Source organism: Mya arenaria, chromosome 9, assembly GCF_026914265.1.
Source record: "Mya arenaria isolate MELC-2E11 chromosome 9, ASM2691426v1".
In the NCBI taxonomy this organism is placed as follows: Eukaryota; Metazoa; Mollusca; class Bivalvia; order Myida; family Myidae; genus Mya; species Mya arenaria.
The window spans coordinates 37,174,717-37,197,336 of record NC_069130.1 but is presented as its reverse complement, the minus strand read 5'-3'; the positions used below and the strand labels follow the sequence as shown (position 1 = coordinate 37,197,336).

The following is a 22,620-nucleotide window of genomic DNA, read 5'->3' as shown; positions in this document are numbered from 1 at the left end:
CATTCATTTATTCTTTTCGCAATATTAAAACAATAGTATTAGTAGTGGTAAACCTTTTTGGAGTAAGAGTGCATCTTTAAAAAATGTGTTTAATGTGGATATATTATGATCTATGTGTCTTTGCACGTATGCACTTGCTAGTATTGCCTAAGAATTTGACCTCTGATATTTTATGTAGTAGTTAGATGATATGAAGTAAATTCTGTCAGAGTTAGTGGAACTAATGATCCATTCTTAATCATTGAAATGTACTAACAAGGCATCTCACAGTCTTATGTCTTTGTATGCCTTTGAGGTTATGTCTCCACAAATCTTTATCATGGCCTGACAGTCTGCTTTCTTTAATTTGTGTCTTTGTATTAAAAATATGTATTATTTTTAATACATATTTTATTTATAGTACTGCATTTATCTCCTATCGATTTTCATGTTTTATGTAACTTGAAACTTTCATTAAGTTGTAAAAACATTAAATCTGTGAGAGTGTAGCTTTAAGAGAAACATTAGTGATTTTAGCATCAAACTTGTTTTATATGTTCTTTTTAAGTTCTAGGTTATTCTGTAATCATTAACCATCATTGTGCCATAGATAGACCTGTGAAAAATTATTATAATGTACTATGTTATATTATTGAATAAAATACTGAACATGTTACGGTATGTTTGAATTTGGCTGATCATTGAGTAGTTGAGGGATTTTTATAGTCATATTTAGATTCCCACTGAACCTGAAAAGGTATACCATGAGGTTTTTTCATATCTACATTGTATATAACAGCGAGTGCTTTCCAATGCTTTAAAAAGATATTTCCATGAAATAAAACAGATATCTGATCATCTCAAACAGTGCACATATAAAAGATAATTTTTCGAAAATTTTCCTGTTCTCGCATTATATTGAACTTTAGTATGTACAGGGCTGGGACACAATATCATCGGTGCAATTTCCTTAATAAAATCACTTTCATATAGAATGTACATTAAGTCATTTTATAGCCATCTTTTTGTGGATATAGTAAAAGAAAAATGTTTATTTCAATATCATGTTGCATGATGTTTCACCTTGTGAAAGAAGTGAATTTTGAGAATATCATTTGAATATGATATTTCATTGTTTGAGAAAGTGACAATATCAAAAAAATATTTCCATTTTTATGAAATTCAATCCCCTCAGTGACAATTAAACAGTGCAGTGATACCTATTAATTGGTGACACACTTTATTGAAAGAAGAAGAGAGGTAAGCACAGAGCTTAAACACAATGTCGATGACATAATTTCTGAAATGACACTACAGTTTCTGCATACGAATTGCTGCCTTTATCTATAAAAGTGATAAAATGGCATTCAACTTAAACCCCCGTTTCAATGTAAGAAAACAATATTGTACCTATGGCTACATGAATTTGGCAGTCGAACGTTTTTACTTATAGGTACAAATTTGACTGACAAATAACAATTTGCAAATCATAGACTAATAGAATATTTTATTTAAAAAATAAGGTAATGTAATGTAACTTTGTGAAAAGTTGTGTATACAGAACCTCATTTTATAATTCTGTCGGCCAATTCATCATGCGAGTACGCTGAGGGTCGATCTAACGTGGAATTATACTTTGTATAATCTTTGCTTGACCGACCACAGCCTTTTCATTGAAATTTCCAGCAGAACAGAATAAAACAGATTTTCATGATCTTTTTTGACACCGAAAAATACAGAGAATTTCCGGTAAATGTGTATAACCCGGTTCCCGGTAGCAGTTGTTACTCCAAGAGAAAGTGGCATTCATGGTAAAACTCATTGCACTTTTTTCTGCAAAATCCATAACGGCGGATTTTCTAGCGTCCAAATGACCTTTCTGTCGGCATTGGATTATCATATCTATTAAGACCTGGCAGTTTGTCCAAATCCAGGTGTAAAATAGTGAACAATATTACAAAAAAGGGTTTTCATCAGCCGCAGTCAGCGTTGAAAGCCTATTTTACTCGTACAGACGGACGACCGCACTTCAATTAAGCAGACATGAACGTTTTTGTAACATGATGTTGTTTTTTCTCAGAGAAAATGCCAAATATTATAGCATTTAAGGCCTATTTGGGCTTTCATCTTTTGTCCAATGTGTTCTTAACCGCTCTTGAATACGCACCGAGATGGTACATCGGTTTAAACCGTTTCTACTCTTTAGCTGGTGCCTAGGAAAAGCGGATAGCCCTCACTCAGTTGTTATTGCTGTAACCATTCCGATAGCATATGACTGATTAGCCTTAAACTTCTTTATGAGTTAAACGATACATTTCCAAAATGCCCATTCCCCCGTTTATTGGCCAGGTTTTAGAACCCGCTCTTGAACCTTTTCTGCACGATCCGGGTGTTCACGACTTTTAGCAATCTACCATTCGAAGCATCTTGTAAGACCATACTTTAGCACATTTAATTCGTGTGCTTATCCCTCAAATTGGCCATAAAAGGTAAAAACCGTTATCGGGACTTTGCCGTGTATGTCAATTATACCGACACAAGACGTAAAAAACACCTTTTTCTCAATATTTTAAAGCGGCGGCACCTGAGATGACACGGATCAAGAGTGTGCGTCCGTCCACAAGTCTTGAGATCAAAATGGCCATATTTGAACAGTGCAAACCTTATAGGTGAACAAATTACCAACCAGCAGAATTTAGTTAGTACAAAATATACACTTGGATCGAAGTCTGATTTTTTTTAACGTGGGATATTTAACATAAATATGGAAGTTGGTCAAGGTCACGAATGTTGTCATGGTCAAGTTATATTGACCTTCAAGCATGACCACAGCCATTACTTTATCTGATCGAGGGTCTAGTTTAATAAAAAAGGAGTTAGTCAAATATGCCAAATCTACCGCAAAGCGGGAAGTTTACTCGGATCGAAGTGATTTGCGTGACTTTAAGGGTCAGCAAACCCTAGATCTACCTCCCTATGGTAAGTTTCAAAACAATCTCTCGAGGGAACAGACTGATCAAAACGGACATTGGGATATCAATTTTCAGAATTTGTACCTTGCTAAAATCATATGTAGCTTGTGTCAATAACTTGTTGAATTAAGTTGATCCAGAATTAGTTATATTGTAAAATCACTCTTTGCTTTCCTAGTTATTTCGTTTTTCGTACTAGCTTTGCATTCATGTGTGTAATTATACCTAGGAATAGAGGGCTGCTCTAAATCTAAATATTTCTTACCAATGCTTAATTTTGTTATCTTTCGAGAACACTTGATATTTTATTCTGTTTGTCTACTTGTGTACATAATATGCATGTTTGGTTTACTCGTATTGTTTGAATATTATTGTGTTAAATGTAATTCATAATATGTGTCATTATTAGTATATATATCAATGTTTTGCTCTTCATTTCATGGAGGAATAAAAAGTATCTATCAGGCTTACCTTTTACCTTTTTGTGTATTAGCTTTTGACTTTGGCCAATGAGGCATTTATTACATTTTGTTCCATAAACGACTGAAAGTTTGTTTGTAATAATTAGCATTTCATTTACTTGCTCCAGTTTCTTTGCACGACTCCATATTCTACTATTGTGCTTTGCTGGCAATGTTAACAGACATTGCGATAATAAACAATGGTACATTCTAATTCTAAGGAAAGAATTCCGTCTGAAAGTCTCCAAACAGCAAATCTCATACATCACAAACATTACAGAAGGTTCCATACACATGTTCGTGTGAAATTCATTAATTATGAGGCAAAATCAGAGACGTTCACTCAACAATGCTACAACGAACAACTAGACCCGTAATAAAATTTTATTATAAGATCATAAAACATGACTTCAAGCATTTGATTTATAACAAATAATAACAAAACAGGAATTAAATGTTTTTTTTTTATAAAATGAGTCCAAATAAAACAGTGTAATATATGTACTGTAAACATGTGTTCTCAGTAGTTACATGAGATGTTGTGAAACAGCACGTGAATGTGTACTTATAAGTGTGTGTACAGCTTCCATTCAGTTTACTGCCGTCTTTTACTGCAATTATTTTAAAATCGTATATTATTCATACCTAGCTTTCATTATGTGCAAGGGGTACCCAGCATGTACACATACAAGTGGTATTTAACAATATCTTCAATTACTTATGCAATATAGATTGTTATATCATACTTAAGAAACAATTTAAGTTAACATTTCACATTGATAAAATGTGTATAAGCGAATGTATGACCTTAATTATTTGTACAGAATTGGGCAATTTCAGTTTCTTCTTCTAACATTTTTAGCTAAATCTTTCAAGTGACTCTTATTCAAAATCAAAATATACACATGTATGAAACATACATTTCGACTGATAAACCTTTAACTACTTACTAAATAATGCATTTATGGAAAATATTGATTCCTGATAACAATATTGTAACTGTGTATTTAATTCCTAAAATTAAAAATATTAAATGATTGGTGAGTGCTAAAAGATTGATTATGATCTTTATGTTTCCTGCAACCTTCTTTCAAATTCAACTCTGTATCCTTCATAAGAATCTTATTTTTTATATAAAAAACAATTATATAAACTGTGGAATATCTAATTTGGGAGTAAAAGTGCATCTTTAAGCATAACAGAGATTGGATTCCTATTGTAATACTTTAATCAGAAATCATTCCTTACATTATCAAAATCTAGATATTGCAACAAATAATGGAATTCACCAGTTGAACATTTACAGTGTAAACATAGTCTCTGCCTTATCTTTTAAAATCCACAAATGTTATAACAAAACTTGATATAAAGGGTTATACGATAATTGTAAGACATTTATCAACACTTAATTGATTATTATACTACATATAATACAATACATACTGTTCACTACAGGCACTAAGAAGACTGATCAATCAAAATTATATTGTTTGACACCAACAGATTTATGAAAAGAATGTCTTTAGATCGATCCTTCTGGTTCCCTTTTGTTTATCCACATAAAGGATGAAGCACTGAGCTACAATTCCCTCCAAGCCTTCAGATTAAGTAGTTGCACATGCCGACACAAGTAGATTGGATGAAGACGCTGTGGAAAATCTGCCTCAAACCTGAAAGAGGGATATGAATTTCTATAACAAACATATTAATTCATAGCTTTATAAACAATCAACATTTTTCTTTATGTAATTATATATATATATAAGATATTTATGCTTTGAACTTTTAGTTTACAACCATGTAAATAATTATTAACATACATTAAAATCAAAGACGTGATGTATTTCTGGTGGAACTTCTGGTGGAACTTGTTGACCTTTCTCAACAGCAAAGCTGGAAGCCAAAGTTGGAGTCTGTTCGCTCAAACTGAAACATACTAACAAACACAGCAGAAACCGAAAACAATTGCAGATGCAGTGATAATTACTAGTCAAAAGTATACGCAAATGAGAAAGTCAAACAAATATATATAAGAAGTGAATGAAATATAAATTAAACATAGTTCATTTGATCATTTTATGATGCACAGCTCTCTGAAAATCAAAGTTGTTATACATTTCATAAAAGCCCAGCTAGTGCAGTGCTGATTTTCCTCTTGTAAGCAACTCTTTTTCTCCTGTTCCACTCATGAATAAAGAACTGAAGATAGAAACAGAAATGAGATTGTGTCATTTGTCTTGCTGATTTCTTCAGAATCTGGATGAAGCTGTTGAACTGTTCGCAGATTTCTGAGTTCACACTTTCAAATCCTTGAAGTCGAGAGCTTCTAAAAGAAGTAGAGCATTTGTGTGAATAACCATGAAAAATATCGTGAAAAAATCTAACATTCTTGTAGTACCCACTGTCTCTGTTGAGGCAATATTCCTGTAAGTTACAGGCAAAGTCATAAAACACTGCTTGTGGAGGTTTGGCTAGATGAGAGTATAATGAAGCTGATGGATCTTTTCTGCCTTCAGCCACTGTCATGTGGAATCCATAGCAATGACCGTGATCTGGACAAAACCAAAGAAACAAGTTAGATGTGCCGGGTGCTGATTGTTGTATTTTTGAGTAAATCTTTCTGCATCGCTCAAAGTCCATAGCTTCATCATCATGGTCATTGTTTCTGCCTGCTCGGTCCTCATCTATCTGAAATTTGCGTACATTCCTCAGTTTAACACCATGTTCATTGAAGTAATAAGCCCGGCCCAGCTTCTCAGGGTTGTATGTTCCGAATTGAAAAGTAGCATCCTCTGGGGCATAAACTGGTAAGTTTAGAGACTCATTAGTAAGATGAACTAGAAAAAGTTTAATGTCATCAGGTAGAATGTTGTTATTGTTCAACATCGATTCTGCAATCAAGTCCCGTATTTCTGGAGCAAATGATCTCATCTCATACATCTGTCTGTTAAACTCAAAATCTGAAAGATTTTCATTAGTTAGAAATTCCTGCAAGAAAAGTGCATATTCTGGTGACAAAATGCTTGTCACAGATGCTGTTGTAGCCAACATCTTAAGGACAGATGCATAAGCTACTCTTTCAAATTCTGACATCCCTCGAGTAAATCGCTGGAATGATTGATGAGCCTCCTCAGGTAGAGCCTGCATAAGTAAATTAATTCTATCATTATTTTCTGGAATATCTAACGGTTCAAATTCTGCAACTGTAGTTCGGGCTATATTATCCAATGCTTCACGATAAGCGATCATCTGTCTCTTTTCAACTCCAGGCTTATTCTTCAGGTAACATCTGTCCATCCGTCGATGCAATGTTTGCTGTGTCTGTAAAGAACTATCAGGTGTACTTATTTCTGTGAAATTTGAATGACGAAAACCTACGCCTACTCTGGTTCCATCACAGCACAGTCTATTAGGCTCATACCTACAAATGTCACATGGTTGTCTGAAATCAATGTTCATATTAGCTGCCCAGCTAAACCACCATTTTAAAAAAACTGTTGCATCCATAAACTTGGCCTTTGGGTCACGAGTTCTGTAGAGTTCATCCTTCATCTGACAGTATGCTGAAAAAGTGCAACCAGTTTTCATTACTGATGATTCCTTCATTCCATGCAAGTTCACAGCGACTGTCGTCTATCGGGTTGTAACAGACTCTTTTGTAAACATCACACTGCACAGGCGCAAACTGTGTGTAAACTGTAAGAACTAGACCTAAAGGAATCAATTTCCCGTTTTCAGAGTAATCTGGATCATCATCTCGCTTCAACCATCCAGATCCACAGCAGCATGTATTGTCTGGCATATCTGGATAGAAATTGGGACCCTTCAATGAACCATCAGCCTGCCTACTTAAGGTCAAATCATTCCATCCGTCACGTTTGATGATGTTACGCCTCAACATATCACTCTCTCTAGCTGCTGCTGGATGGCTGCTCTCACACTTATACTTCCATAGACCTGTTTCAGGATCAAAATTGTCATTAGTATCAACAGGATCACCATCACCAGCATCATCATTTGTTTCATCATTTAGTAGCTGGTCATCTAAAAAAGTTTCATTAGTGGCATTTCTTTCATGCAAATCAATCCAGGATTCTGGATTATGTTTCAGCACAAATAAATGTCTGCAAAGATTTGAAGAATTCAAGTTATTTAAATATCGTCTCTGTCCCTTCTTTGATTGACACTCGCCATTGTGACAGGTCACAGTATAATTTGCTTTGGCCTTGTTGTGACTCAGTGATAAAAAAACAGGTTTAGTCTCTCCTTCTGCCAAAACTGAAAATTTCCGTGTACCATTAAAGTCACTTAATTCAATCAAATCCTTGCCAGCACACTGCTTTCCCTCCTGAACAAATTTACGGGTTTTGGTTTCTGTAGCCCTTTCATCTATCTGTAGATTTGGAAGAACAATACACTTAAGGAATGTACAGTGCATGCAGCTATTCCTGTTTGAATAATTTAGAGTTTGGCTATGAGCTATATCAAATAAAGTTCTATATATACTGCAGGTACAATGGAAGTAGTCTCCAGATTCTTGCTTTAGCCAAGTGGTATAAACATACACTTCTTTTCTTAAAGAACCAGAATCATTATAATCATTCATACAACATATCATGGTGTCTTCCTCAGCTACCTGAATATATATCTTTCCATCCTCTATTAAATCAATAGAAAATTGTTCATACATAGATTTTTTTGATTCCTGCATAACACTCAATGGCTCCACATCTTTTGTCACCTTCACAGAGGCTGTGCTTTTCCTCTTCTTAGATGGCCTCTCTAGTGCAGGAATTTCTAAAACCTCACATTGAACCGCATTTAAATCTGGGTAATATGTTCTATACTTAGTGAAAATTGTATTAATTTCATTCTGCAGAAAGAGACTGAAAGTAAGATATCTAAGTGATGTTCTGAGTCGAGTTTTTTTCTTGTTTATGAAGTTGGATGCAAATTTTGGATCACCTTTGAATAGTTCGGTTTTTCTTTTGACGTCACCTGGTAAACAATTTAATGCCTTTGACTGACTTAAAAGGGTTTCTTCTCCTTCATATTGCTGCTGAAATATTTCCCTCGAGTTTCGAGGAACCTGTTCCAATTTTGAGTGCCTAAAATCTAAAAGCAAAGCTTGAAGACGGTCTTCCTTTCCTGCAGTACAAGCATCCATAAACTTGGCAGTTGAGGTTGAAGAAAAGGGCAAAATTGATACTGCAAAGGATAAACAATTAATATTATCAGTGTCCTTCATTTGTCTTGTATCAGCAATACCTGGAATGAATTTTTGCTTAAAGAAATCATTAAGTCTGCTGCTGGGCTTATATGTATTCGGCTGTTCCTTTTTATCTTTTATATGATCAGATTCCATGTTCTGTATATCTTCCACTGTTAATGTATTATGCAAAAACATATTATTGTCAGTGTAATGAAATGTATCTTTGATTTCTTGCAAATATTTCTGTTCCATTAGGCCAGCATACACTCCAGACTCAACATAGCGGATGTACAGATATTCAGCATTGTCTACAATGATTTTAAATACATGACAAACAAAAACACCTTTGGTGCAGGTTTTGGCTGATGCTAATAGAGCAGTGTCATATTCTAACTTAAGAAAACTTAGTTTTTTGCAATCAACAATTCCTTCTTCTAAAATCAAATTCAGAAATAAGTTCTGCATAGTTATGGCATGAGAACAGAATTGTAAATTTGTCAGCAAGATATTTGACCATTCATTTGGAAATGTACAGGAAGCTTTTCTTTTTACAGGCTTTAACTTAGTTCCAGAATGAGAATTTGAACTTAATTCAGGACGTGAAGTTTGGACAAAGTGGAATTGATATTTTCCACCATGGAACTGCCTGTGCTTGCGGACTTTTGGATCTGGACTTAAAAGTGAATCAGTGTCATTTTCCTCAAATTTACCATTATAATCTGACCAGTCTTCACCTAACAAAAGTCTTTTTTCAATAAATTTTTTCTCAATATTTAAGAAATTTTTAGTATAATGATTACTTTCAAAATCCAGTGTACACAGGTGGTCGCTCATTGTGTAGGATTTGTTTGTCGGCATGTCCAGGTAGTCCTCATCAAACAGTAACAACTTCAGCTTGCTTCTCTGTAAAAGGCATTGAATATTTCTCATATTTGTGAGTGAAATATTGCTGAAAAAGACTCCTTTATTTCCACATTGAGTTCAAATATGGAAACTATTGAAAAGGTCTTACCAGGTGTTTTGGACAGAAGCGTAAATCAGTGGTTTCTGGGTCGATTCTTTTTTCTGGGAGATATTCCAGCCAATCATCTAGGGAAGGAAAGGTGATTCTGTCCTAAATAAAAAATCATTTGGGAAATAAAATTGACAGAAAGATGTTTAACAGTGTCATACATGAACACAAGGGAATGCCACAGCTAATTTATTATTGCTCAGTAGGTTAAGGAGATCATCATGGCTATTGATAAACCCTGTCATTACATTTTTAATTTTCTATTTAGTGTTATAAACATGCAAAAAAGTTAAACATTACAATATCTTTTTTGCACCATACATCAAAGAAGTGGTCGTGTATAATGTGTAACTCCAGGTCTTCGTAGCTCGTTCGCTGAAATCCATTGCATTGCGCCCATTTGCATTCCTCTTCTCGTCCATGTTGTCGCAGGTGTTGTCCCATTCTAGTTTTTGTTAGCCCGATGAATCCACAATTATTCCATTCACAGTGATAGGTCTTGGGGACAAAAACAGAAGAAATTTCTTTATATGGTAAATAAATCATTTAATCTTTTTCTGAATTATTACCTTCATTCAGACCATAGAAAATGCAAAATTTTTATTACAAATTTATCTGTTATATTGCATGTTTCTTAATATTAGTCATTAAAGCAAGACCACTGTTTAAACTGTTTTATTTTTTTAAATGTCATAAACAAACTTTAGGATAACATGCAGAAGATGAAGGTTGGCACTTAACTTAATAATAGTAACTTTATATTTCATAAATTTTGATCTCTTCATTATTTTCTTGTTAACATATTTTATAACTCACAGGTCCAGGATTTTGCTCAACATCATTTGATAAAAGTAATTTTAATTTGGAGAAATCGGCGTGATCTGCGATATCCAATTCATCTGTAAGAAAATCACAAATTTCTGAATTCATGTACACTTGAGCCTTAATAACTTTTATTTTTACACAGATATTAAGTTGATAAGTAAGTGTTGACAAAAAGAAGCATGAATAACATGAAAAAATTGTATAAACAATGTTTGATTTAGTACCCAAGAAAGAAATTAAACCTTGATGGGGAGGTGAAGTTTTTTCTACAGGGTTCAGGCTGGATGTTGAAATGGTGCTCTTCGAGTTTGGCTGACTTCTGCTGCTCTTCGTTGATTTCTTGTTCGTAAATTGTAATAAAATAATTTCATTAAACATTAATATCCCTTTTTATTATTTAAACATTAAAATTACCCTAATGGGAAGTTCATTATATATAGATGATGCTTGTTTTGTTTTTCAATGTAATATTGTAATTTATTTCACTGAACAAGCAAGATAAATGTCATTTCAGAAAGGATATCATAAATTTATACTTTGAGTTCCTGGACCCTGTTTGCACTAAAGTATGGTTTTGACATTAAAACTGACTAAAATTTCAGAACAGTGTAAATAACCATTTTGTTTTACTGATAAATTTCTTTTATTAGACAGAAAGCACATAATGAATATTACATATAAATCTGTCATTTTTGGCATTAATTCAATTAAATTTGATTAACATTACAATGAATTGACAATTATTGACAAGCAAGAATCATTGATTATCTAATGAGCATTAAGATTCAGTAAATAAACAAAACTAATGCATATATACAATTATAAACATATCTTTCACTGGGGATGGGGGGAATGTCACAGAGAAAGTAGACAATCCAATGTATCTTACGCCAATATAAATTTATTGCCACATTTTCATCAAATTCTTGTTTTAAATAGTGGTTTGGGTTGTGTGTTTTTTATAAATGACTGTATCACATTTGGATATGTGTTCATGCTCTGTCTTATTGCATAACACAATGTAACAATCCTCCCTTTTTACATGTAAATGTTTACATCAACACCAGCTGGTATCAATTTAAGCTGTTTCCAATACCTGACAAATATGCAAGATGGTTAGACCCGTGTTGAGCATTTTTATATCAGTCAATAAATTTAAGGGGCCAGGGGGAAATTTCCAAAAAGGGGGTGGGGGATCAAAATATACCAATTTAATCATAGCCACCTTATTAAAACTTACAAAGTAGTCATGTAAGAAATGAAGATGCCAAGGACTATGAAAAATTTATTATACAATGTATAATTATAAACTAAGAGGTAAAACTCATTCACTGATATAAAAAAAACTTGTTTACCGTACTACTCAGTAAATATCTAACATACCCGATGACAGAAAGAATTGTCAGTGTTCTTCTTGTATTTGGTCCCTCCAGGTACATGGCGTCGACAGAAATGGTCCAGTAGGAAATCTTCTCTAGAACACTTCACTGGGCATAGGGGGCAGTCAAACCATGTCTGCTACAGTTAACGGACACAATGCATTCAATATTTCTTGCTTTAAGTTATAAAATGAGGTTTTTACAATTCACTTCGACACTTTTCGTAATATTGCACGTTAAAACATTTCAACAGAAAGCATCAAAGCATAAACCAAAACATTCTTAGAAATAAATAGAAAAAAAAATATGATAATAATAATAATGCAAACACAAGGGCTATAACTCTGGTTTTACTAAATGAAGCTGGGAATGAAATCCTCATAGATTAACAAAGGCATTGGTTTTGCATTTGCCTACCCTTTTCTTATTAAATTATTGGAAAACTGAATTGTATTTAATTTAAATGATGCTGCAATTTGTTACAAATTGCAATTTCATGTAGCATGTTCTTACCTTGTTTATCTTCTTAACTCCAGTCATTGTAGAGCAGACAGGTAGGCGCTTCTTTGTGGTAATGGCGTCTTCTTTCGGGCACTAAATATGCAAGATATCAAAGCATTTATTATCCATAACCACCATCAAAAGTGTTTCTTCTCTCTATTTCAAGAACACATCACAACACTAGGACATTGTTATGGCTCAGAAAATGATTAGGATTAACTTTGATAGTTATGTTGATTTTAATCTTTTTTGAAGAAACTACATCACTACAGGAATATTGTAACTTACCATCCAGATGCTATGTACATTGTCTGCCTTCACCTTTACCGTTACATCAGATGTCAACGGAATTTCAACGTGATCTTTATACTGCTCAGATCTACAAATATACATGTGGAAACATAATTGTAACATCAATTAATTGATTTGACAAGTAAATTAAACAGAAGCTTTAACATCAGCAAATATATTTCATTTACCTTTGAACTTTCAGCTGTCTGTGTTGCGTAAATTTTCTTCGCCTTGCCCTTCGATGTTTGTTTGATCTGTGGTTACATGGTCTGGCTGATCTAGCACATTCATCAACCTAAATATTAATGGCAAAAAACGTGGGCTACCTTCTGGGTATAAGTCAATCAGGATATATAAAAATATAGCAAAATATGGAAATATTTCAGATTGTTTAACCCTTGTCCCTACCAAAGGTAGACAATAAACAGACATGCTTTAAATGTTTTCATCAATGAATGTATTTAAGTTAAGTTATGTAAATGCTCATTAAATTTTATTAAAATTGTTGCATTGCCCATCTGAAACAGCTTAACAGGCTTTCAAAAAGAACACCAGCACAGGAATCTCAGATTGACATAAGTTTTTTTTGCACTATTACCTATATTTATTAAATAATTATGTTATAATATATATTTCAAGTACAAAACAAACATAACAGAGACCTTCAATACATTGCGCCTTGGTAACTTCACATTATGCTGCACTGAGGTAACATCTGGAACTTCAGCTGCTGGCTGTAAGAATAAAACAAATGTTCCTTTTGCGGTCATAATATGAAGTTCAGTTCATCTGTTTTATCAGAGAATTCAATGCTTTTGATAAATTATAACTATTGATCTAGCAAATGCCATCCATTTAGAGCAAGTGTTGTATTTACCAAACGGACTATTTCCGAGTACAGAGGCTGCTTGCTGGCCTGGACATTCTGGTCACTGACTGGTTCAACAGCAGCTGCCAGGCTTTGAAAATAGTCAGAGCTAAAAATAAGGCACCAGGAAAATATTGTTTTTAATATCTCAGACGTAGGGAGTTAGGAACACCATATGAACTATAATTAAATGGACATCCTTCTTTTAACTGACTAACTTATTACAAACCGAACAAGAGTCATACTTAACCTTGCATCATACAACAAGCAATTAAGTGAGACAGTATCGAACAATGCCAACATTTAATATAATTCTTATCATTGTAAAATATTTCATGTTAATTCATCAACACGACATGTTCATCTTATACCCTTAAACAACACTGAGGTAATGACAATATTCAGATATTTTACACAGGCAAAAAACTAATTAACTCAGCTGAATTGAAATATATTTGAAACAAATACCACTGGTCAAAGCTTGATGCATCAATCTCTGCTGAATGTGGTTGGCGTATGTCTTCATTCCAATGTACATCCTGCTGATAGGCTATTTCACTCCAGGAATACACATCCTCCTCAATCACCTGACTACAATGTCTACCACCAACACGACTCAGATGAAGTCCATCACGACCCAACACATCAGCACATTCCTTAATTGTATATAAAAACAGAATGCATGGTTTAACAAACTTTTCAATCATTGGAATATTAAGTCTTCATCTTTGCTATCTTTAATATACTATCTTGTTAACCGAGATACAGAAACAAAAATAATGATATTGCTCATATACTGTTTTTGAAAAAGTTGGTGAATATTATATAAATATTGCATGCCTTCCAGTGTGACAGTACATATTGTTAACATGAGGGAAATACTGTTACCCGAGGAGAAGCCGAGGGTAACAGTATTTACCCGAATGTTGACAATATGTACTGTCACACTGGAAGCCATGCAATATTTATTTTATTATACCGAACACAGTTACATTTATATACATGATATATAAGATTTTTACCATAACACAACTTTCAAGTTTAATCAATTTATTCTGTAATTATTGTTTGTTTACTTTAGCTGTCATTTTGTTGCAAATGTTGTTTAGAAATAAGGCAAACACCGGTTGTAACCAGATTCACAATACATTTTAATAAGTGCTTACCACCTCAGACTTGGGAAACCAAAAAATGCCTATTTTAATACGTGCGTGCTATGTGACAGTATCATGTCAACCGGTCAAAACGATACTGTCAGTGTGTGACAGTACGAAATTGCCCATGATGGGAATATGAGAAATTAACATGGGCAGGTCACGTGACTTATAATAATGATATATGTATACCAATGAAATAAACAATATCATTATGACAACCCATATCCACAAAGGCATAAAAATGCATTACAGTTACATATTTCTGTCTATATAAATAAGGACCATCTTAAATTTGCCAAATATCTACAACTTTTATTTCTGTATTGCATAAACTTATTTTGTTGATTTATACCTGAGCTCCATATCCAAGGAATCTGATGTATGGGATGGCCTCTGAAATGTCCATTAGCATGGTGTTAGCATTCTGGATCCATCTGTTGAAGACTCTCGCTAATGTTGAAGATACTCGTCTGTCATTCTTTTTTCGTGGCAGAATAGAACATAAAACAATCTCAGTTTCCGGACTCGTCTCGTGGATACTATCACATACCTCAGTGACTCTCCTTTGAAATAAACATACATTATTAGACTATTAATAAAGCCAAGGCAAACAAGTAGTGACTTCTTCAAATAAAGCATTATAAAGTCGTAATAACACTTTGTCATAACTTTCTTGAATCAGGCATATTTCATAACATTAAAACTTGAGGAAAAGGAGATTAAATAAAATTTCATAAATTGTTATGTTACTTAGTAGACAAAATGTGTGTCATAGAAATAGAGTGCGCCAAAGGGAGTTTTTAAAAACTGGTACCTTGACGAAGCTTATTGAAAAGACTGCTTCTTATGTAATAGAATCAAACATATTTAATGTGTACCTATAAAACACATCCTCTCTGGCTTGAACATCATTGGAGCCAAGATGAATATAGACACATGGGTAAAACTCCTTCTTCAATGAAAGCTGCAGAACTGCCACAAATCCCTTCTTGTCATTCACAAACTTGGCTCCTACAATTGAGGTAAACTGAACAATGGTAGCTTTTGTTTTTATGTTTTCTTTAACCACGACCCCCCCCCTTTGGGTCCAGAATACCGGTGACTTTGACTCTCGGTCCAGCAAATCCCGGGTTTAACCCCAGCCCTGTGGGGACAAACTGCTAACCCTAACCCCGGTAAGGACCATTTCTTGGGGGGGGGCCTGGTTACAATTGACTGATGCATTAATAATATTATTTTGGTATTGGATGGTTCAAATCAATCAAGAAACATTTGATTCAATAATTAATATGGAATGGAATATGCAGTACCATATCTTGTGATATGATTGGCGCATGGAATTTAATTGGTATTAAATAAAAAAACATTTTTCCTTTTCTTTTCACATAATACACTGTTTAAAAAGTGGTCGTGTGGAGTTCTTGTTTGTCCATATACATAAAAAAATTATTCAGTTTAGCTTGACTGATATGTGGGATGTTTAAACAGGAAAAGTGAAAAGAAAGAAGGTCTTTGACTAGAAACTTAAGAAAAACATTTTGTATACACCAATCACTTTAACAAGTACTTTGAGCTAACAGGGACCTTTAGATGAAATGGCTGAGAAACAAGGCAATATATGACATTTTTACTTCTAGCAATATATTGGCCTACATGTGTCTGTACCTTGTGTGGGTAAGAACCACCAGCCCAGCTCAATAGGTTAGAGAACTGTGCTAATGTTCCTGCCGCCATGGGTTTGAGTCCAAAAGAAGGCTATTATTCAAACAAACAATATTTCCTCCAAATTGTTTTCCTTACTTGTGTCAATAAAAGGTAAAAATGCCAGAATCAGCTTATAGGTTAATTGGGGCCAAGGAGTGTAAAATGTGTGAGCAAGAACAAGCTACAAAATAAATGGCGGAGTGGAATAAACAGTGTGTGGGTAAGGCCAGAGTTTTTTTATCTTTAGATTTACGGGAGATTTTTCAAAAAGTTGGGTAAGGAGGAGGAAATAAAAATAAAAATAAAATGCATAAAATGTCCCAAAGGAGAAATAAATAAAAATAAAACGGATTTTTCTCCGATTTTTTTTATTTTTTAAATCTTCTTATATCATGAAGACAAAACACACCTTACTTGTGTCAGCTTTTTCATAGGCTGAAAAGAGGGTGATAGATCACCATAAAGTTTCAAAAGCATAATTAAAAGATCCTTTTAATGACTGAAAATATTGACCTCAACACTGTGAGTTCAAGCGCTCATTGAAATTAATTGTATATATTTGTTTGAATGCATCTATGCATATGAGGTGCATATATTATCAACCCATGGATTTTATGAAACATGTCAGTGTAATAAAGAAGTTTAAATGGCCAATTCTAACCTTTTGCCCACAATATAAGCATATCCTTTCCATTGTGAAGTAATCAAACATTGAACACAGTTTCAGACACGGTATAATAAGGAGGTCAATTGTGTTTTTCTGTCTTTTACGAAATAGCACCATGACAATTTACCGTGATGTGGTTTTTATATAGAAAATATAACCAAAAAAGTAGAGGCCCTGATGGAAATTCCTCTTCACTTCAAAGTTTGACAGGGCTTACGGATACACAGACAGTCAAAATCTACATTTATGTACTTCACCAAAGAAAATTCGGGAGCATTAAGATAAATTTTACAAGTGTTATATGTTTCAAAAAACCAGGTCTAAGAACTGATTTTAGAATCAGTCCTGAAAAATATCCTTCTAATAGTTGTAGCCCGGAATTATAGCTATTCTGGTTTTTCCGACCTAATCCTCCGGTACAAACAAAATTAAACCGTTGAAATATACACATGTTACTTAGAAACAATAGAGTCATTGGACTGTTACACGAATTTCAATAGCTCAAAATTCACCTTTTATTTGTACCGGCATGGGAAAACCCTGTTATGTTAATTCCGGGCTATATGTATTCCAGCTATGCCCGTTGGCAATAAGCAACGGATAAGTTTGACTTCTTGCACTGACTGACAGATATCTTATGTTCAGATTGTTTTCTGTTTTATCGGAAACACACACTATGTTATTATTACATCATTTTCAATATTCTATAACGATTTAAATTCTAAATCATTATTAAACTAATTTACAACTACGGATATCACGATACCTTGTGTTTTTCTCTTCAAATATGTGATCGTGAAGCAGTGTGTTCAATGCTCCCCAGAGTCACATTCAGAAAAAATATCCATTTTGACTATGATGAACAAGATATCATTTTGCAGTTTGTGTTTGTCAGAAGCTATACATTTTTGCGCTGTAATCCTATTCATCCTTGTTAATATACGACGTGCGTCAACGACTTTTAATAGACAATACAACCCACGAATTTCTGTCTCCTTATTTTGACTGGAAGTTTCGCAATTATTCCACGAAACGCGAACAACATACTGAATCTACAAAAAAAATCACAATAAACACGCTCTAAGTTCACCACGGTTTGATTTAAATAATAAAACATAAACATCGTAACGTTTTTGTAGTAAAACATTTATATATAGCTGCAGAAATTGTGAGAAATAAGGGGTATGACAAAAAGTACTTTCACTTTTGACAGGACGTTGTTATGGTAACGGGTACCTGTTCTGTTTCCCCGCGTATATCCGACTGGTTTACGTGGTTTGTGCAGTAAAAAGACCGATAATGAATGACAATTGGTACACCAGTTGGTTCTGAGAAATGGGTTATAGAACACTAATTTTATTTTTTTCTTAACATTGGAGCAATGTTCGTCGGAAAAAATAAAAATAAAACTACGAAAATGAATTTTATTTTTATTTGGGTTTTGCAATATTTAGGTACGGCGCTCCCGTAAATCTAAAGATATAAAAACTCTGGCCTAATGGTAAATAGACATGTTATCACTTCTTTATGCAAACATTATGCTGTGAACAAGTTTGTCATGTCAAGATTTTTTTTATAAAATTCACGGCAATTTGTATAAATCAACATAATTTGCAAATATGAAATTGGACAAAAAATAAGAATATTTTGGGAAAAATAAAATTTATGGTCCAGTGAAACAGCCTTGAGAAGCCTTTGCACAAAATTAATCACTGGAATGCCATGCTAGTGCAATCATGGGTTCAAGCCACACACAGGATGCACTCTTTCTCGCAGGACTACTTATATACTGATATATCAAAAGTAAAATGCAAGAATTTCTGGATCAGCCTAAAAGGTTATTGGTGGAAGGCATGAAGCGTGTGTATATGCGTGTGTGTGCATGTGTAAAAACCAGCTGCCCAGCTAGCCAATTGGTTAGAGGGCTGTGCTATTGTTCTGGTATTCATGTGTCCAGCCACCACACTGGGTACTTTCACTACCTCCAAGGATGTCTTTATTGGTGTCAGAAAAGAAAGAACCGAGTGCCAGAATCACCCTTAAATGTAAATATGGGGAAAATTAGAGAGTGTTTGGATACGAAATCCTACATGTCCGGAAAGCTCAGTTGGTTCGAGCAGTTCTGGGTTGAAAGCCAACACTGCATGGACCCACTTTTCCTCACAGAATACCCTTGAGATAATAGTGCTACGCTAATTCACCAGTCAATATTGTAACCATGGCCCCCAGGGTCAGGGGAATAGCCGGGACTTTGACTTTCGGTCCAGCCAACCCCGGGTAAAATCCCTGCCCTGCGGGAACAAACTGATGGTTTAACCCCGGCCAAATGCCCCCGCACCTCAGAGACTCTACATAAAGCCCAATCTTGGCTTAATTTGGCGCTATGACAAAAACACCGCAGTCACCCGGCCCTGCGGGGCCACCTGGAAAGTAGAAACATGGCCCTTTTCACCGGCTATCCCTGGTATTCCCCCGGACCTGGGGGGGGGGGAGGGGTTACAATTTACTGGTGCATAACATAGTGTTTACAGTAATAACCATCAAATATATCAGGGCAAATTGGATACTATAAGGAATAAGGTCTTCGGGTTGATGAAATATGTCGTCTGCAAAACTGAAGGAGACTATAAGTTGTATATTGTGGCAGATTATTTGGGTCATAATACATTCACTAACATCTTTATGCAATATTGAAGCAAAATAGTTCGCCATAATCATTTAAATAACATCCATTTGCCTTTTAAAAATGTGTGTACCTGATACTGGGAGGCATCGAATAGTGGACCAATTTGGAATCGCTGCTTGGATACGATGTACGTTGGAATCACCTGCCACAAGCGCACTACCAAGACATCCACTTGAATCTGCAATGGAAGAAAACACACGCTCCTCGACCTGGATGTGCATCTCGACAGAAAAGAAAATATAAACAAATACTGCTGTTTTTTTTTAAATAAAGTCGCGAAATCAAATGACGATTCACAATACAAGCGAAAACGCGATAAATAATTCTAGGAACTTAATTCAGTCACAATTATATTAAAAAAAAAAGGCGCGAGTAGTATTTTGATTTAAAGTTTGGTCAGCGATGATATCTAAGCAAGCTTAAATCTCAGTTTCAATCTCAAGAAATTCGAATCGAATCTCTCTCGTGAGCTTTCCGTGACAGAAAGCATCAGTTTCCGGGTCATTTCTCCAGAAGTGTGCGTAGATCGTAACCTTTGCTGGATCTGGATCTGGATCTGGATCTGGATGTATACGCTGCAGAGCCTTTCAGCATGTACGCAGCGGGAGAGAGAACACTTAGTAAGACTGTTGGACTGCTCTTCTGAAGCAGTTCACTGTATCAGCACACACAATGGAAGGGTCCAGGTTATTCCACTCGGTGATAGTCTTAGGTAGGAACGATTGCCTAAATTGTTCAGTTTTACAGTTTATATGTTTGTAACACTTTGAGTGGTTTATTGCGTGTTTTTGCACTAGGTTGTTTGATACAAAGTCTTTAAGATTTCTGGGTTTAATCAGGCGTTTGCAACTAATGGGGGTCAGATAGGCATTTGCTGGCATAGCTGGCACCTTTCCCTCGGTCATCTTGTAGAGGAAGGTCAAACGTGACGTTCGTCTTCTATCTTGTAGTGGTGGCAACTCAAGGGTCTTCAGCATGTTCGTCACACAGCCTGGATCTCGGGAAGAGTAGTCGCCGGTTATAAATCTCGCAGATCGGCGCTGTATCTGTTCAATTTTGTCGATATCCTTTTGGAGGAAAGGGTCCCATACAGTAGAACAATATTCCAAAGAAGACCTAACTAGGGATACGTATGCTGCCTTTCTGCATGATAGAGGACAGTGTTTGAGATTTCGTCTAATGAACCCTAGGGTGGAGCTGGTCTTGTTGCAGATGTTGTTTATGTGGTTTGAGAATTTCAAGTTTTCAGTGATCATAACACCAAGATAAGGGTTTTGCTCGACTTGTTGTAAGATCTGCCCGTCGAGTTGGTAGAAATTTGATGACTTATTATTTATGCTCATGATGTAACATTTTTTAGCATTAAAGCGCATACCCCACGTTTCTGCCCAGACTTCTAGTGCTTGTAGGTCCTTCTGTAGTTGAAGGTGGTCATGTTGAGACTTGATATGTCTGTATAGGAGACAATCGTCAGCGAACAGGCGAACGGTGGATCTGACGCTGTCTGGAAGATCGTTTATGTGGCAGAGGAAGGCTAGGGGGCCTAAGACAGTACCCTGTGGCACGCCGGAGTCTACTGGTACAGAATCAGACGAATCACCTTCAACTACCACTCGCATCCTCCTATTTGTCAGAAAGTCTCTTAACCAGAGGTTGATGTTGCCATCAATGCCGTAGAGATGCATCTTATGGAGAAGACTTTCATGAGGGACAGTGTCAAACGCCTTCGAGAAGTCAAGGATGATAACGTCAACTTGGTCACCTTGGTCGTAATGATGGAGTAGGTCGTGAACTGTTGTGAGGAGTTGAGTCTCGCACGAGTAGCCCGATCGGAAACCATGGTTCAAAGATGTAAGAATATTGTTTCGTTCCAGATGGTCTAAAATATGTTTACTGATGATATGTTCTAGAAGTTTACTTGACACACAGGTGAGAGATACAGGTCTGTAGTTTTCAGCAGAATGGATGTCTCCTTTTTTGAAGACAGGTGAAATGTTTGCGCTTCTCCAGTCTTCAGGCAGTTTACCTAGGTCAACGGAAAGTTGGAATATGTGGCGTAGCGCTGGAGCAATGCTCTTCGCGCAATTTTTAAGGAGGATGTTCGGGATATTGTCAGGACCTCTGGCCTTACTGATGTCAATGTTCTGAAGAAGTTTTTCGACTCCTTTGGTGGTGATATGGAGTTTTGGGATTGATGATTTAGCCCTCTTCGTGGTATTCGGTTTTGAAGTGTCTTGTTTAGTAAATACGGACTTAAACTGATCCGTTTGCAATACGTCATGTGCTATTTTAAGCATTTTCCATATAAGGTAATCCTCTACTTCCGATACCGAAAAACTTACAACAGGCCTCTCCACTAACTACAGGTCCGTTATTTTGTAGAAGAACGTGTTCGAAGTAACATTCAATTTCATTTCCGCATAATCGCCGCCATATTGTGTGTATGACTTTAAAAACTACACCCTATAGTCCAAAATAACAATAGGCATAACGTTGACACACTGTGATAGGTATAATCCAAATAATTTACTCAAACAAATACAATAGTTCGATTGCTGCTGAAAAAATCATTTGAAACATAAAAGCTATTTCACAAAATATGACATGACATGAACTCTTTAACCGCGTATGATTTATTTCTTAATAACTTTCATTCATAAAATAAGTTCTTTGCCGGGGTTTGCCTAGACTGGTACCCTTCGTTACTTTTTGATCAAAATCTTTTTGTAGAAAAGAGAAAAAGGGTACCAGTCTAGGGTTTGCCGGGTCAGTCTTGAATGCCGGGATATGTGTGACGTCACACGGGGTGCAAACATGTGGTGTAGCTTACTATTGGTTGTAGGGTAAAATGACTTCGTATGTAAATGCTATACTTTCATTATTTTTCATTGTTTTGTTCAATAAAA

General features: G+C 35.2%; 1 protein-coding gene across 1 annotated transcript; it reads right to left on the bottom strand.

The window, feature by feature from the left end:
• Window positions 1-3,857: 3,857 nt before the first annotated feature.
• On the bottom strand, window positions 3,858-20,242 carry LOC128202707 (uncharacterized). The gene is given in 17 exon segments (XM_052903774.1): window positions 3,858-5,082; window positions 5,233-7,010; window positions 7,012-9,527; window positions 9,637-9,738; window positions 9,958-10,134; window positions 10,453-10,535; window positions 10,704-10,800; window positions 11,845-11,979; window positions 12,354-12,434; window positions 12,630-12,720; window positions 12,821-12,927; window positions 13,295-13,366; window positions 13,510-13,591; window positions 13,969-14,156; window positions 15,010-15,220; window positions 15,536-15,668; window positions 19,785-20,242. Coding segments are annotated over 16 exon segments (5,706 nt in total). The 5' UTR covers window positions 19,936-20,242; the 3' UTR covers window positions 3,858-5,082; window positions 5,233-5,530.
• Between the last annotated feature and the right edge of the window lie 2,378 nt (window positions 20,243-22,620).